The sequence below is a fragment of the Agelaius phoeniceus genome, chromosome 4 (assembly GCF_051311805.1).
Source record: "Agelaius phoeniceus isolate bAgePho1 chromosome 4, bAgePho1.hap1, whole genome shotgun sequence".
In the NCBI taxonomy this organism is placed as follows: Eukaryota; Metazoa; Chordata; class Aves; order Passeriformes; family Icteridae; genus Agelaius; species Agelaius phoeniceus.
Genome location: NC_135268.1, coordinates 39,381,011 through 39,399,038, shown reverse-complemented (window position 1 = coordinate 39,399,038; position 18,028 = coordinate 39,381,011). Strand labels below are relative to the sequence as shown.

The 18,028-nt window shown below is 35.1% G+C and overlaps 1 protein-coding gene across 3 annotated transcripts in view; it reads left to right on the top strand.

The window, feature by feature from the left end:
• The window catches only part of VEGFC (vascular endothelial growth factor C), a 193,330-nt gene extending 181,999 nt beyond the window's left edge, over positions 1–11,331 (top strand). For all 3 annotated transcript variants that reach the window (XM_077177348.1, XM_054633833.2, XM_077177349.1), the window contains exons 4-7: positions 316–467; positions 3,109–3,218; positions 3,450–3,780; positions 7,433–11,331. In XM_077177348.1, the coding sequence (XP_077033463.1) occupies positions 316–467; positions 3,109–3,218; positions 3,450–3,780; positions 7,433–7,547 (708 nt within the window). In that variant the 3' untranslated portion in view covers positions 7,548–11,331. The remainder of the gene's footprint in view (positions 1–315; positions 468–3,108; positions 3,219–3,449; positions 3,781–7,432) is intronic.
• The last annotated feature ends 6,697 nt before the right edge of the window (positions 11,332–18,028 follow it).

The window sequence follows — 18,028 nt, the reverse complement described above, 5'->3', positions numbered from 1 at the left end:
TTGGATTTTTTAAAAATGCTGCTAGCTTGAAGTCATCTCCTCTAGAAAAATGAGTTCTTTGTACATTTCCCTCTCATATATTAAATGTTGTGGTAAGCAAGCTGGCATGTAACAGGGTTTAACACTAAAAATGTTAGTTGTCACATCATAGCCATTATATTCATTTTGCACATAATAATTATTTAGCAGTATAATTGAATGCTGGAAGATGACAAAAAAATCCAAACTTAAATTCATGATAGGTTTTTTGTACGTCCCTAACATTAGTTTTAGCTGGATCTGTATCAGTTTTCTGCTTTTCCTTGCCTTTTGCAGCTGTTTGAGATCACGGTGCCGCTGTCCCATGGCCCCAAGCCCGTCACCGTCAGCTTTGCCAACCACACGTCCTGCCGGTGCATGTCCAAGCTGGATGTGTACAGACAAGTCCACTCCATCATACGGCGTTCCTTGCCAGCAGCACAAACTCAGTAAGTATCAGGCTTCTCTTGCCTTTCTCATTATGAGCAAACCTGTATAATTCAGATTTAAAATACTGCTGGAAAGTTTTCACAGTTAGGATAGGCGAGCTATGCGTGACAGTAGCAGAATGCTTTCTGCAAGGGAGCTGCCATTGTTTTACACAAAGAGAATTTTACTAAATTAACATCGCCTTTCTACCCGGTAGATAAACTGGAGCAAGATGATTTAAAACTGAAGAATAATGTATGTGGGATTTGCTTGATGAAAGAGCTGCAGTCCAATTGAGACAAAAAAAAATCAGCAAAATCAATTTATTTTCAAAAGAAAAGCTAAAAGTATCTCTGTAAATAATTAGGAGACAATATTTCTCTCTCAATCTATATTTTCATATTTTGAATGCTTTTTTTTAAAGGCTTGTTTTTTAGGGAATCTTTAATTCGCACATCTTTCTTCACATCTTCATGTGCCAGAGGCGCATATAAAATGGAATGGAAGGGGGAAATAAAGGGTTAGTTGGCATTCCATAGAAGTAGCTTGTTGATTTTTTTGTGTGTGTGATTTTGAATGAAAAATGTCACAGAACAATCTGGCACCAGAAATCTGATTTTAAGTTACTAAAACACTTGAAGATCTCCTTCCTTAATTTAGAGTTTTGAGTGATGATTTTATGATGTATAAATATATAGGAGGTCAAAAACACATAACAGACTAACAGTTGCTTTGAGGAAGAGTCAATAACTAGAAGCCAATCTGGAATGAATTGGCATTTTTTAATGAGGTGAGTGAATAGAACAAATTTCTCAGAGGTGTTAAGCATTTTCCTCGGTGGTTTCAATCTGTTTAAGTCTGGATGTTTTCTGACATGTTCCTAAACAGAAATTAAACTCAAATAGAATATAATGTATCTAATTTGTTCATCAAAACATGGATCATAAACAGTAGCTTGGAAATAAATCTATTCATAATTAGTTTAATTGCATAATTAACAGATTATTAAAAAAACAAACCCAAGAGGCAGTAAGAAAGTCAAATTATGTTGACTCTCCAGCTTCTCTGTGTTTCTAAGTTAAGAGCAGTTGAAATGATCAGTGCAAGAGTTTATTCTAGCCAGGAAACAGCTACTTGTAGTTGAGGGAGGTGAGAGTACAGATACCAGACTTGGACCAGCACTCACAGGTAGCAGTTTGTCCTGTGACTAAGGAATCACACTTCAACAGAGGTAAGACAACATAGTACTAGATCAGAATATATAAAGGTCTTCTCTACTGTTACTTAATGTATTTAAGTTTGAAATCTGTGGCTTCATGCAATAAAAAAGCAGGAGGGTCTGATTTTTTGTTTTGTTTGGTTTAATTTGATTGGTTTGGTTTGGGTTTTTTTAACAGAATACAATAAGATGGCTGTAGATTTTCCATACAATTTCTCAAGCAGAATTGGAAGGCAGGCTAAAGGAAACATATGCCAAGGAAACGTATGCAAGAGTGAGATCATTACTGGGATGAAATCAGGAAACACTAGTTTGATAAAACATGGGGTGAAGCAGGGCAATGTTAAACTGCAGCAGTCTTCACAAGTGGAGTGATTTAGTGTGTTGAAGGGGAGTGGTCTACTTAAATGATGATCACAGAAGACTATCCCAGCACCTGCATTTTTGAATGTGTGAGTAATGGTGCTCAGGGGAATGAAAAGTGCATGAAATGTGTAATATAGGTGTTGTCTTAAAAGATTAGTAGGATTTTAGAAATACTACAGAAACAATGAATAAATTACATGGCCCGGATACATGAAGTTAGGCTTGACTTGTTCAAAGATGTAATGTCAGCTGTGGTGATAAAGAAATTGCAAGCAAGGAAGATGAGATAATACACATAAATATTCTATCAGTGATTCACCAGACAGCTCGGTTCACTCGTTCTTTAAAAAGGCAACAGCTGCTGTTTGGATTTTTTGCTTTCTTTGGTACTACTACCTTGGCTGCAAACTGTAGCAGGAAAAGAGGACTAAAGTGTTTAGTTGTTTATTGTCTTTATTTTTAAAGTGAAGAGGCATCACTGCTGAAAGTCTAATTCTTTAGATTCGAGAAGGCTGGTCAGAATGAGTGACTGATGAGAAAGTGTCAGCTAATAGCACATAACTTTCACATAAAGTGGAATGGAATCTGATAAACTGATTTTATTTTTTAAAGTTTTGCCTACAGAATTAATTCCAAAACTATTATTGCTGTCTTTTGACATCTTAAATATGAAAACATTTTTGTACTTCAAAAAACTACACGGAAAATGATGCCTGTTACCATGCAGTATTTGGCATGCAAAAGAATTTTTATACTTGTCTATATGAGGCTTATGTTCTACGGTTAGGTCTGCTTCAAATCAACATCAGCAAAGTACAAATGCCACCTTCTGGAATTTGGAGCTAAAACTTGATATATGAGAAGGTTTCTTCAACAAATCGTTGAAAATCTCTGAAATGGAGAGAACCTTTAGTAGCAGATTTGACAGGAATAAAAAACAAAATTATGAATGAGCTGACACTCTTAGAAACATATTTGCAAGAGTGAGAAACTAAAGCAATCAACAGCTGAAATAGTTTTTTTTTTTCCCCTTGAGTTCTTATAGTAGTAAATCAACAGCATTTTTAATTTCGCAGGTGTCACGTGGCAAATAAGACCTGTCCGAAAAATCATATTTGGAATAATCAAATTTGCAGATGTTTGTCACAGCATGATTTTGGTTTCTCTTCTCACCTTGAAGAATCTGGTAAGCACTTTCCCTTAAAGCATCAACTGTCCTTCTAAAGACAAGAAGTTGTAGTAATTATTTGTATCATTTTCTGTATCATTGCTACTACTGGTTGTTGCTGTCTTTTGATAAATGCTTGTTTTTGAAACACCATAAAAGGCATGGATTTGCTCATTTGTTCACATAAAAATAGGTGAGAGAGTAGACACAAAATTCTGGTACTAGTGGACTTCTCTGCTGCTTTTCCAGACACATCTGAAGGATTCCATATCTGTGGACCGAACAAGGAGCTGGATGAAGAAACCTGTCAGTGTGTCTGCAAAGGAGGCGTGCGGCCCTCGAGCTGTGGACCTCACAAAGAATTAGACAGATCATCGTGTCAGTGCACATGCAAAAACAAACTTATCCCCGCGTCCTGCGGGCCCAACAAGGAATTTGATGAAGAAAAGTGCCAGTGTGTATGTAAAAAGACCTGTCCTAGACATCAGCCACTAAATCCTGCAAAATGCATCTGTGAATGTATAGAATCTCCCAATAAATGCTTCTTGAAAGGAAAAAGGTTCCATCACCAGACATGCAGGTAAAACCACAGTTTTTATTTCTTTTATGGTGTTCAAGGCCTAAAATTTTGGGTTGGCCATCAGCTGTCTTGTTGAACTGCTTTGTAGTCTTAAGTAAATAGTAAGCCTGTTATCAGTTCAGTTTTACCTTGTATGACTTCTATAAACTAGAAGAGGAAGCTACTAGGCATAATAAGTATTCTAAATGTCAAATACAAGTAGTGACACTTGCGTTGAAGTCTCTAAAATGAGGGAAAAGATTATTAACTGGCATTACTTGTTTACAAATATTTGGCCTTTTAAGTGACGTAGAAAAGTTAGAAACATCAGAAATTATCTCTTCTCTATAACTCAATTTTATGTTTGATGAGAAGAAGAAACCAGCCTGGTTACATAAGCTTTACACATTACAAAGCCTTTACACTATAAGTTTCACTTCCAGCAGTGCTACAAATATAAACCACCTACATTTTAAAAGAACATTCACTCCTGAAGAAGTCAGGCACTTAAGAAGCTAAGAAATGCCATAATAAATATCTGATGTTGATTTCAATATCTCTCTTGATTTAAAGACTTAGTATTTGAGGGAGGAAATTAAGTTCAGCCTTTCTCTGTTGTGTTGTGGTTGAATACGATAGAATCCTTTTCTCACTTCCAAGGACAGTATGACATAGGATGCTTTTACCTTTTTTCTGAGCTGTTTTTCTTTTGTCTTTGAGTGCAGAAAGCAAGGTTTATATATGTTGTTACTTTATGCCTCTAGAACCAATAGTCCTGCAGATGTTAGCCCTGTTAGAGGGGGCAATCTCTCCTCCTTAAGAAACAGCATAGGTTTCTCACATTTTGGCTCTGTCCAGCACAAGCTGTTTCTAAAAGGAACAAAAATCCTGCAACATACTTTTTATCTCTTAACGATCCCTTGCTCATTTAAAACAGCATCAATTATACAATTTAATTTCTATAATAAAAATATAAAATATATTTATGATACAAATTTATTAAAAATAAATGGATGTACCACTCTGTTGAGCTTTGTGCTAGACGTGTGAGCCCTAGACATGAGCACAATCCTGTAGCCATGTCCTAGACAGCTCCCTGTCCTACAAATAATGCTTGTAGTTTCTGGTTTTGAAGCACTAATATTTTTATGCACTGTAGCTAAAATGCCTCTGCTTCTAGTGTTACACCCTGCTGCAGATGAAAGGAATACAAAATCGTCTACAAAGCACAGGATGGGAAGGGAAAAAAAGCTCTCAGCAGATTGCTTTTTAAGGTGATTATGCTGTTTATCAGCCCAAGAAGTAGCATTTCCTCATTTCTTCTATGGAGTTGTTAGAGTGCTCATTGTAACAATCTGGGCATTCTGCACAGCAAAAATTCACAATTATTGACCATAAAGAGAAAGTTGCTGCTGCTTTGCCTGGCACTGTGAATAGTGACTAAACATCTATCTTAGCTCCAGCATGCTCAGATTTTCCTCATTGAAACAGACCTCTGTCACATGAAACCACTCTGTAAACAGCATTCAGACCAAATCTCTTGAAAGACCTGGTCTATTGTTCAGCAGTTTCCTAAGGAAACCACATTTATGTAGTTACAATGACTCTACTGCTATTCACCTTGTGCTACCACCTCTAAAATTTATTTTGGTCAGTTTTGGCTGGGCCAGATAACTAGGAACTTCATCTGTTAAGCACTTTAGAGGAGGAGAGGGACTTTCTTGCTCTGTTGAAATGTCCCAAATAAGGATAAGACTGAAGTAACCTGACCTTGACTGCTGCTAGACACAAACTCACATGGGAGAGGTGCTGTATAGCACTCCAGCTGCAAGTTGAAGTTCACAAGGACGCATGAATCCTAAACAAAGTGAACTCCTCATGCTTAATGTATTCATGAGTGCTTTTCATTGTGTACAGTCAGAGGGATGTGGAAGAGTTTGGGTTTGCCTCTTTTTCTTCTTAATTTTGCTGTCATTCAGTACAATGGTCTGAACTTTCATGCCAGAGACAGCAAGAGGGTGACTTCAGTGTTTCATCCACTCCATCTTTTTTCCCAGAATGGACCCCTGGCTGGTTGCTTGTTCACTTAGAATATTAGATCGTTCCACAAACCTTTTCGTTGCCTTTTACCACTGTTTCCAAATTTTTGGGGGAATAGATCGCTAGGGGTTTGAGAGATTCCCATGAGCTGCTACACTGATTTCAAATCTCTATTAGGTGGCATAAAACAATGTTACTACCTTAATTACAGAGACCACAGTGGTGAACTAATCTGGGATAAATGATATTGAAAACACTGAACATGATGTGACTAGTTAATAAATGTCCCATTTGCAGTCTTCCTCATTCCTTATCACTTTCCTCATAGTCAGATTCATTGGTTGAACTGGATGGTGTGAATTAATGTAACTGTAGTGTAGACCTCATATCATAAACAAATTATTGCAAAGTAGTATCCAAAACAGTAGTAGAATCCAAAACAAGCACACAACATACTAACTTATTTGCAACAACAATAAGAGTCACCACAAGACTGAAACAAGAATTACCTAGGGAAGAGGAGAGTCACATTGCACAATTTAGCGTGCTGTATATATGCAAGTAAGAGTTATCGTAATAGATCATGGTATCAGTGTTTGACAAACAGGCACACATTATTTCAATACAAGTTTTAACTATAACTGTGCTGAAATTCAAGACATATACTTTTGTCTTTTGACTCATTGCCAGTGTCTGAAAAAAATCACAGACTTGTACTTTGTCTCTATTATACACCAGAAAGTATTTAGCATTGTTATTGTAAGGTTATTTTGGGTCAAGTTCTTGTTTTAATAGAAAAATTAAATAGGAAAAGGAAGGGTTCAGGGACAACCAGAGATATTATCTTTGTATAAGTTCTATTTTTCAGTCAAGGAGTTGGTGAGGAAAACTTCTGCCACTGCACAGGGAGATGTGATTTGTGATTCAATGCCGTATTATTGTTAAACTTATTTTAATCAGGTAGACACTAATTCTGTTCTTTCTCCATTAAGATTTATCAGAAACATGATAAATAGGCTCCGATTTTTCTTCAGAGTGCACACAGATGCAATATGAATGCAGATATATTCCCACTGGCTCAGAGACTGGCTGTGGGAATTTGCAACTTGAAAGGAAGTATGTTCTCATTTTCAAGATCAGAGTCACAGTGTAACATATGTAGACAAACCTCTCTCAGGCTTATTGAAGTAGTCAATAAGATGAGAAACAGTCCTGGGTAGGAGGGTGAGAGATTTGGTTATCACCTAATTCTGGATTACCACCTCCAATTTGCAGCATGCAGTAGGTTACAACAAACCAATCTGAGTACAGAAATATATCCTATTTTCAAACTAAAACTAAAAAATAGTACACAAGATTAGAATGCAACTACAACCAGCAGTGTGATAAAAAAGTCTATATGTATCTGTTGCAAAATAATAATTTCAGTATAATTTGTTATTGTTTCATTGTCTTTTGAGAAGAATAGTTCAACTAAAATTGTCATAAGAACATAAAAACTTAAAATATATGTATTTGTAGGAATTAAATATTCTGTTGAGAAATAGCAGTGTGAAGGCACACAGCGTTCTGTTCCAGTTAACTATAAACAATGGTTTTATATTAATGCCCACCTTTTTTCCCCTCTCTTCAGTTGTTACAGACCTCCGTGTACAGTGCGGACGAGACGCTGCGACGCTGGCTTTTACTTCAGTGAAGAAGTGTGCCGCTGTGTACCTACATATTGGAAAAGACCACTTATGAATTAGCCAAGAGAGCACTACTTGCTACACTGGTGTACACTTTTCCATTAGAACAAAAGAACAACAGAAACTTTGCTAAAAATTGGAATTAAATGTTCACCAGAGACCCTGTGGGGTTTTCAGAGACAGACTCGTGCTTTTCTCAAGACGTGGAAAGCAAATGTAGAAAACAACTGGGGTTCACATTTTGTAAAGAACTCAATAAGGACTTGTTTTCTGTCAATGACCAAAAGCCTAGGTTCTCCTTCTTGTGATTTTTTTTTTAAGAGATAATGACTATATAATTTATTTCCACTAAAACCATCGTGCAGCATTTCTGTTTATAGCAGTAACAATTGTTAAAGCTCACTGTGATCAATATTTTTATATCATGCAAAGTATGTTTAAAATAAAATGGAAATCGTATTATATAATGGTGAGAATGTTTAATCATCTGCCTAAAAAAGGAACTTGGATTCAGCTCTATTTTCTGTATTCTTAGCAGGGAAAGAAGCAGTAAGGAGAAAGCACTGTTATAAAAGAAGGATGCAGACATTTTCTTCTACCTGTTGTGTTTGCCATGTGGCAGAATTATACTGAGGGTTTTGTGAGCCCATGGTACTTCTGTCTCTAGAATGAAAGCAGCAAAGGCATAATTAATAACAAGGAGGACAGTGGAGATTCTGTACATTGCCCAAGTATAAGCACTATGTTTACAGCACAGCAGCAACTACTCACATTCTAATATATTAATTTACTATTTTATTTCTTGGTGTTATTCCCAAGGAAAAGTATAAAACTATATCTGTTCAAGATTATTGGCATGTAAGTGGAAATACCAAGATTGTTTTTTATTTAGTGTTACAGGCTACATTATAAATTTCACAGCTAAGTCTTTCAAAATGCTTTTATGAGTTTACCATTATGTAGTCAAATCAGATCTCTTGATCATATATATGCAGATCATGTATACAGATGCAAATATATTTTGAAGAGGAAAAATATATTCCAATGGGGACATGAAAGGACTTGTACCAGACTGGGCTGTGGATTGACACAGTCTCTACATTGAAAAAAATCTCTTTCAGAAAATATGAAGTCAAACATCTAAAATTTTAAAACAAGGTAAGATTTTTAACTTAGAATTTGGAAGGAAGTTTTTTACTTACAGAAACTTTGTTGGGTGCAGAGTGGAGCAAGCAACGCTGCAAAGCAAAATGTTTGTGACAGGAGTGGCCAGAGCTCTAAAAATAATTCTGCTGGGTCTCAACAGCTGTTCTTAAAAGAGTTATTGATGAAATAGTATTATATTCCAGAGCTTTGGCCAGGAGGGGTTGCTTTTCTAGATTTTTGTATTTCATAAGTTTTAATTACTCAGTCCCCATCGTGGGTTGAGTCAGTGTAACAGGATGAGAGATACTTTGAGACTTCGCCACTTTCCACTGTCTGCCTGCTATTCTCAGTGTTCTTCTTAAGAGGCCAGCTATTTATTATCCAAACAGGATAATAGGGTGAAGTTCAGGCATGCAAATACTGAACAATGTCTTTATTACCATATTGCTTCAGCAATCAAATGCAGGTAGAAATGTGGATGACAGTTTAACACTGATGTACAACTTTAGCTGTTATAAGAACTCACACTTCCATCAGTAGGATTGGTAGTCACGCAAATCATCAGTGTCTAAATTGGCAATGTTGACATAAGAGCTAGAGGTTAATGTTCAAATTTAATTCAGTATTCAAAAAATTCAAGCATCCACTTCTGTAGGTTACCTGCTTGAAGGAAGCCTAAACTACCTTAAGAAACAATTGAAAAACAAATTGGATTACTGCCGTGACTTGCATTGGCGAACCAAAACCACTACACTTTTATAAAGACATGAGGGAAAAAAACCCCACTGTAAGTGAAGATTTTAAATTTCTGTCCCAGACCAATACAGAAGAGAGGCGGTGAAGAGAAAGACAAACCAAATCTGATACCAGGAACAGAGCTTAAGTAAGCTAACTAACAGATCAAAAATGTACTTCTGGTTATAAAGCAGAAGGGCACAAGTGAAGGCAGAACAAAATCTACATTCCATCACATGATTCCACAGAGATTATAAAAAGTGCATGTTAAAACAATATGCAAATAAAAAAACCAAACCCTGCAAAACTGAGCAATGATCAAATGTCTAAATTTTTTTAAAGAGTTCATGAAAACAGGTAATAAACCCATTGTGGCTAAGCAGGTACTTGCATTTCTACTGAGTAAGTATACCACAGTCAAAAATAGTAAAACCCATCTGAGTAGGGAAGGGAAGGCAGGAAGTTCAAAAATGAGACCAGTGAACAAGAAGTTTCAACATTATCACAAACACTAGCATCCAATAAGAATTATGTTCTTGAATGCACATTTTTTCTTTCTTAACTTTCCAAGTATTGAAACTTTTAAGCATAAATTATGCCAATCTAAGTAAAATAAGATTTATAGATAATAAATTCCTGACTTGTAAAAGTTACCACAAAATCAGGTTTGTGTCTGAGCAAAGTGAATAGTTAGCCATTCACAAAATTATGTAGATGCATAGAATAATATATACAAGCAACTGATAACATTTTCTGATAATCACAATCTCCAGTTCTACTTTCCATGAGCATAGTTTTATAAAAATGCATTATACATAACACAAACATCAGAATTACTATCATTACTAGTGGAGAGACTCTACAGATTCTATGTGATAAATGTGATCCCATTTATCTCCATACTGTCATGAAATAATCTTTAGAGTATGTCTTCCTTGCATTTATTACAAAAAGTAGCTTACAGGTCTACACTGTTTTTGTTTTGAAGCGATACTTGATTATGATCTCTTTGAAATTTTCATTTTCACTTCAAACCTTGATATTCTTAAAAAAAATATGAAAGTAGGTTATACAGCTTAAAAGGAGATTTGAAAGATAGATGATAATTCTATATGCAAGTTATTCTGCACTAACTCCAAATAAAAAGCTCGTATTGTTATTTGTCTAAAATCCCTGTACCTTGTACAAAAATTACAAGGTGGTTGGGAGAGGGAGAGCGCATGTAACTGCAGTAAATCACATTTAATAGTAAACAGACTTATGCTTGCATTTCATCAGGAATTTACAGCAGTTTCTGTACTCTTTCAATATTGTACTCTAGGGAGACCGTAAATTCTGCAGGGTAAGCCCCCTGTACCTGCATGACCAGAGGGACATGCTATTTACAGTGTCAGTGTTGTTAGTCAGCTGACATGTTTGTTTAATTCATGCTGAACAAGTTGATAGTAAATCAGGTCTCTCAGCTCTGTTTGAAAGACCAGCATGAAATCTTGCATATGTACTGTATCATCTTGAAAGGCTTAGTGTGAGGATTGCTTTCAGTATTCTCATTTTCAGTCTTATGATCTCAGTTACAACTCCAGCTGCCCTTGAATTTTTGCATATCTCCCATTTCTTTCAAGCATAACCACCCATCACATCTATACCAAAAGACAGGAATGGAATAATTAATTCAGTCACTAAGCTCATCAACAGATTAGCCTGAGGAACAGACTGTGTTCTTTTAAATATTATTTATTTTGTATTTAATTTAAGGATATATTCTTAAAATATTTTGATATAAATATATTTAATTTTGCATCATTTGGAGACACAAATGGTTGCTGTCCGGTAGAAAAGTTTGAAAGTGTTCAATTCAGAATTTTTACAACTTTTTCATTTAGAAAATATTCATAGGATGAATTCTTAATATTTATAGGGGTTTTGCTTCCTCAAAGAAAATAAAAATAATAGTTGATAAATTATTTAATAGCTTCTTTTTGTTCTCTTTCTCTTTTCGTTTTGCATTTCAGATAAAACTATTGGGAAAGAACACAGGACAACCTTCTAAATGAGTGATGAAATAATAAGATCAAATGAACCAGGTATTAATTTTTTTTAAATTTAATTAATATTAATGGCTAATAAAGACTAATGAAATTAGGCCACTTAAATACAAGTTTAAGACTCCACAATACACCAGAGATCTCAAAAGCTCTGGAGAGATAAAAACCTTTTTATAGAATGCACGTATAGACTCATTTTATCTATACTCTCTTGTCCAAATGTTGTAATGGAATGTGGGCAGTAGAAAACATTAGGAGGTCAGCAATTTTATAATTAAAAGTTCAAAAATTTTAGTAATTTATCATTAAAAATATTATAATTTATCTGTAGTCTGGATCTGTGAATTAGGGGACCTTGTTTCAGCTTGAGAATGTACTAAATTACAAGTAGCACATTCCAGAAAAAATAATAAAAATCTTAAAACGCATAAAAAACCATAAAAATCTTTGCTCTTTTATATAAGCATTTCTGCTTCTGGCAAACAACAGAAACCTCTAGTAAGTGTTTATTACCATTTATTCCCTTTTCTTCTCAGCAAAACCCTGTCATGAAAATAACATCTTGTAGATTCAGGTGTTTTTCCTGATCCTGAGTAAGGATGTTGTATCCATTCATGACAGTCACTGCCTTTCAACTGCATTTCAGCAAACTCTTTATCCCTTCTCTACATTTACAATCAGCTGTATGTGGTCACTGAACTCTTCCCCTTTGCTCTCTTTCTCAAATTACTTCTCTTGGATTTCTGCACCACATCTCAGTCTCCCTGTAAGAGCATCTCTATTTCCCTGTCAGCCTTTTCCACATATCACTGTTAGCTCTAACCCTTCTATATCCCCTTTTTATCCAATCTCTCCCTAAAAATAGCATTGCTTTCTTCTCTGTTATCATTAACACCACTTTATTCTCTCTCTTAAATAATCATGCCAACACTGGGATTAATCTCATTTTAGACACCTAAAGTTACTCTTCACTACGCATACATGAAAGCAAGTGTTAAAAAAAAGTCTGAAACTTCACATTCCAAGTTTGCAAATCCAATCTGTCCAAGCAAATAATAATAATAAATATAATTACAGTTGAGAGCTCCCCAAAGCAAACTTGCAAAAAAAGATAACAGCTACATTGATCACCCTAGCAGATACCACTTGAAACAGAAAGGATAATTTACAAACAAAAAAACAGTTTATAATATCACTCTCCCAGTAAAAAAATTCAAGTTTTAATTCTGCTGGATTCTGCAGTCTAACAGTGCACTCACCCGGTCCTTGATGTCCAGCGCAGCGTTTGGAACTAAATTCAGGCTTGTTACTGAGTTTGTGTTCACATCTCATGCTGTGTGGGGAGTAAAATCTTGGGCTCAAGGGTAGGTAAGGAGGCTTCTCATATATCCCACAAAAACCCTGAGGTCTGTGCTCTTCCTTAGGACAGATGTATCCACCACCTGCTTTGCAGCACTGTGAAGACAGATGAAATGGGGTTATGGAATCTTTTCCAGAAGGATAATGCCATTTTTAAGGATAGATACTATTTGTAAGCTCAAATCTTGTATCTTATTGATGTACTTTTCACTAACCTGCACCCTGTCCAGTAATTTGGCTGGAGAACACTTTTGGGTCACTGTAGTCCATGAGGTACAATCAAAGTAGATACTGTTGGTTTCAGCTTATCCAACCAGTTTTTGTGAACCATTTAAGAGACACTTATTTTGAAGTGCATTAAATAACCTCTAACTGAAGCACAAAAATACCTTGGACTTGTATTGCTTTTCAGAAAGAAAAAAAAAAAAGAACAAACAAACAACAAAAAAACAAACCCTAATCATATGAGCAGATACACTGCCTGGAGGTTTAGTTTGAAATAAACTTGAACTAGTACTAAGATCTAACTTCACTTCCAAGCTATGACCAAAATGCAAATATATGTTTTTTTTGTAGAGAATAATCTTTTATCAAATGTAATTTCTAAAAATAAGAGAGTGAGTTTTCAAACACATATTGATGATGTTAACTGTCAGGCAACTGTGTGACAGCACACTTGCATATTTATTTGAAAGAACAGGCTGTGCAGCAATGAGATGTCTTGATATTGCTGCAAGTATTACATATAAAAGATCAGTATTCTTTTGAAAGATTAATAATAGTAGCTTACACTTTAGAGAATCCAAGTGGTAGAATTTTATCTGTTCATTCAGTACATTACTGCAATAAGTTTAAAAACATTCAGCTTTCATAATCAGAGGTCTTTATGTTTCAAAGATCTACAAGTTAACATTTCCTTTTATTATGGCATTGTTCTTGGAAACATGTAAGAAGTATAGCTTATATTCTTAAACTGTAGCTTAATTTGAAAAACAGTTCTAAAATAACTGTTTTCAATGTAGTAACTTTAACAATGATAAACAACCAGTGGGTGAAGAAAACTTCACCTTTCCTAGCCTACAGTCTCAGTTCAGTTATTCACTCTATCTCCAGTCAGAGTCCTGCAGAACTGTGCACACGGATTCCTAAACCAGCATCTTCTCTCTGAGTGGTTTAGAATTGGGAATGCAGCTGCAGCCACCAGTGCTGACAGATTCTGGGTTCTTCTGTGACTTACCCATCAGGCAGCTTCTAGGGCCAGCTTGGAATGAAGACCAGCTGCTTTAGGGGCTTCCTCAAACTCCCAGGAAGAAAAATAGGTACTCAAAAAAGTAAAAATAAATAAATAAATTAATTAATTAATAATAATCTCTGCCACTGAAAAAACCAAGAAGAGGTTAGCTGAAGGCAAGTTCAATACATCTGCAGGATGAGGCTTGTTGCTGACATCACTGACTCTTCTGATCTGAATGGCATTACTCATTTCAATGGCTTCATTGTAAGGCTGTGATCAGTCTTCAGAGTAGCAAGGCCTGGGAAATATCATCAAGCACTCTTATTCTTTACAGGTTGTTCTAACATCATTGATTACTGAAGAAGGGAAAAGCTACTCAGGAGTATTTTACCTGAAAACTCCAGGTTTCACAGATTGGTAACTATAGCTGTTACAAGTCTCTAGCTTGAGAAGACATCATCCCTAAGTTTTGTTCCTTTTCCATGCAAAATGAAGCAACAGATATCTACTGGAATTTCTTGTTAGCTCTCCCAGAGAGAGCCAGAAACACTTGAACCTCAAAGAACGCCTCATGGAAAAAGTACTGAAAAAATAAGACAGAGAAAACTGAAAATCCCACAATTTATGAAGTGTTAATTAAGATTAGGAGCATTTGAAGCAACTTCTACTGACAGCAAAACCACTCATATGAGATTTGGGAAGTTGTGAAATAGACAGCTTAAACCAAATTGTGGTCTCCACTGTTTTGTCCCTGCCATGAGAGTTTGCAACACAGTGAAGTGCCACACCAAAACATAGCTAAGCCTTAAGCTAAACCATACTCACCAGTCAGTGCTGAAAATCTCCTTCTCACTGAAGAATCTGTAAAGAGAAAGATGAAAGGATACACAAAGGAAAAAACCACAATGAATTAGAGTCACAAATGACTATATAATCACTGTGAGTGATACCTAAATCCAAAACTTAGACCAAAAGGATTCCTCTTTAATTTGCTCCCAATTCATATGAGGCAATTTCTGAAGTAATTGTCCCTAACCTGAAGATGCACTTTGGCAAGTGCCTAGAATGCAGTGTATATACCTAAACTCCATCAAGGCATGTAAACTGATGACTTCTCTATTTAATCTGTGAAGTAAAATTCAGTAGATACTCAAAGTTCTAACGGCTTTACACCCAAAACTCAAGTGAAAGGTTCTCTTAGTTCTGTTTAAGTTATTATACTTCATATAAGTAAGGAAGATTCAAGTCAGAAATGGAGAACATAATATTCTAAACTAATGTGGTTGACTTGACCAGGATTCCAGTGCTATTTATTTGACCATCATGTTTTTGTAAGAGAACAGCAGATGTTGGAGAAGGGGTTGAGCTGTCCTGGAGGTTGCCACGTGCTGTAAGCCTGTAGTTCTGGAAATTTTACAAGTATGAGAATAAATCCTTTTCATCTAGTTCATGTGACTATTTCTTATGGGAAATGCTTTTGTCATGCTTTTCTTCTGTAAGATATAACATGCTGTGCTCTCTTTGAGTAAGTGAGATTAAATGGTTCTTCAATGTGCAAAGAAACTCCACATATTTTTGTGGTTTTGCTGTGATTTCAATAATTTGTAGGGTAAATGGACACAGTTAGAACTTATTTATAAGTAAATTTTCAGCAGCCTTTCCAGGTGTGCACTTGATTATTTTGGAGTATTTCTTGGTTTACTATGCTTATTTAATGATTATTTAATACTTTATATATACCTCAATGAAAGCAATATATTTCCATTTCCTAAGCTGTCATCTTCATGCATAGTAAGGTATAACCACTAAAACAATTCAAAAAAGAAAACCATTTTGAATGGGAAAGCCTCTTTAGTAGATTTTAAACAATTGAAGTTTGAGTTAAATGAGAAAACTTTTAATTTGAAATTTTTTGCAATTTTTCTTAATTTTAATTTTTTTTTTAAATTATCATTGAAGCAATTAGATAATGTTCTGCTTGCCTGTTTTCAAGACCCAAATGTCTAAACTGATACTTAACACTTACATGTCCAAATTTATCTTAGCAGAAATGAAAAAAAAAAGTAATTGCCTTTCAAAGACAAAAACAACATTCAGGAATTGATGAGAGCTGATCTGTTCTACATCTAAAGCCTTTAAAGTTTGTTTTTTCCCTTTGATAATGTTAATTTATCCTTATTATTTACATTGCCTACATTTACTTTTTTTTCTTTACATCAAATAAAACAATCATTGACCTAAACTGTCATCTGCTGAGTAGAAAACTATAAGCAGAGAAGGTTGCTCAGTGGGATCATTCCATCTGCTAAGACACACTGAGTATGAGAAAAGCATTGAGTATGCCCTTAATGCACTGAAAAATAATGTTGTGAAAGCTAATGTATTTATTTCTTTAGTTAGAATTCTGATACATTCTGGTTTACTTCCAGATTACACCAAACAGTATGCATTTCTAACAGATCTAATCTCCTTCTCATGCCAAAATACAGAAAAAAAAAAAGTTAAACATACTCTCTAGAGAGACCTAAATACAAATAAGACAGAGAGCACAAGGTTTTCATATAACTCCATAAAAACATGATTTCAGTACTATTCATCTATTTCATATATTTTCAACAGATAAAAAAATGTATTTAATTGAAAAACAAACACAATAGAAATAGCTTTCTCTTGCATAAGCCATTTCAGACCAGAATTCGGCTGTTTTCTAAACAGTCCATAAACAAAGTACTAATTCCCATGACAAGATGCAAACAAGACATATCATCTATGTCACTACAAATTTTGATGAGAATCAAAACCACTTCAAGTTCTGCACAACCAGGTATTAAAATCTGGTATCCAGCACTAGTGAGACAGGCTGTCTCACTATGTTATATCTAATTCATAGATAGAATATATGCAGTTTATATGCAGTCTGATTCCCTATAATGTTTACAATTATAAAAATACAGCCACTGGCCAACTTTTCTGATCCATTTCTATCCTTCTCCTGCAGGTACTGTTTCTGTGAGAAACACCACTGTCTTCACAAGAGCAGAGCAACAATCTCCCTTCTGGTTCAGCTGGCTTTATGCATCCTTCTATATGGAATCTCATAACCCCACATCTATACACATCCTCCTAAGTATCCAAAAAAAATCTGTATTGTGGTTCAGAAAAGGGGAGCTGTTGCCTTTGAAAGGCAGGATGAGAGACACTGAGGAAAAATAATGCAGAACAGTTCTGGATCTGTAGTACAACCATCTGTTCCCATTCCCCCAAGGGTGGAATTGTAACTCATTAAGGCTCTTTCTTTTCTTCCCATTTTTTCCCTTTCTCTTGAAATTAATTATTTCGGTCCATTTGTATGAAGAAATAGGTCTTGAATTCTAAAATGCATTAATTGGGAAGTGCTTCCCAGGCAGAATTTAAATTCTAACATCCAAGTCAAGCAAAAAGATGCTTAAACTATGGCATAGCTCTTGGTGACCTCTGGCAATTATGTTCTTTTTTCAATGACTGATCAACAGAGTAGCTATGTTCTTATTTTTTGTTAAAAAAAATAAATATTCACATAAAAGTATAGAATATAGCTGTTTTTTCTAAATATTAACAACAGTTGCTAAATTCCTACAGATATATCTTGCTTACTGATAAAGCTTATATATCTCCATAGAAATAAATAAATATGAAGTATATATACAATTAACTGAGTAAAAAAACATCAGAGAAATTTTGAAGGGAAGTCTGGAGTAAAACTGTTGTTTTGAACACCTTCCTATTTTGCTAGATAAAATACCATTACAGATACATACGAAAATAAAATTTCAAGGAATAAAAAAATCTCCTTCCAAGTACCACAATGTCCTTACAAGTAATAATGAGAATTTTAACCAAAGAAAATAAATGATCCCTCTGCTAGGTCTTAGAGCAGATAATCTCAGATACTGCAGCAGTTTGCAAACCTTTTCAAGTGTGTCCCATGATACATTATCTCCTCAGTATGTATTATGAATGACTTACAGACAATAGGGGTTTTC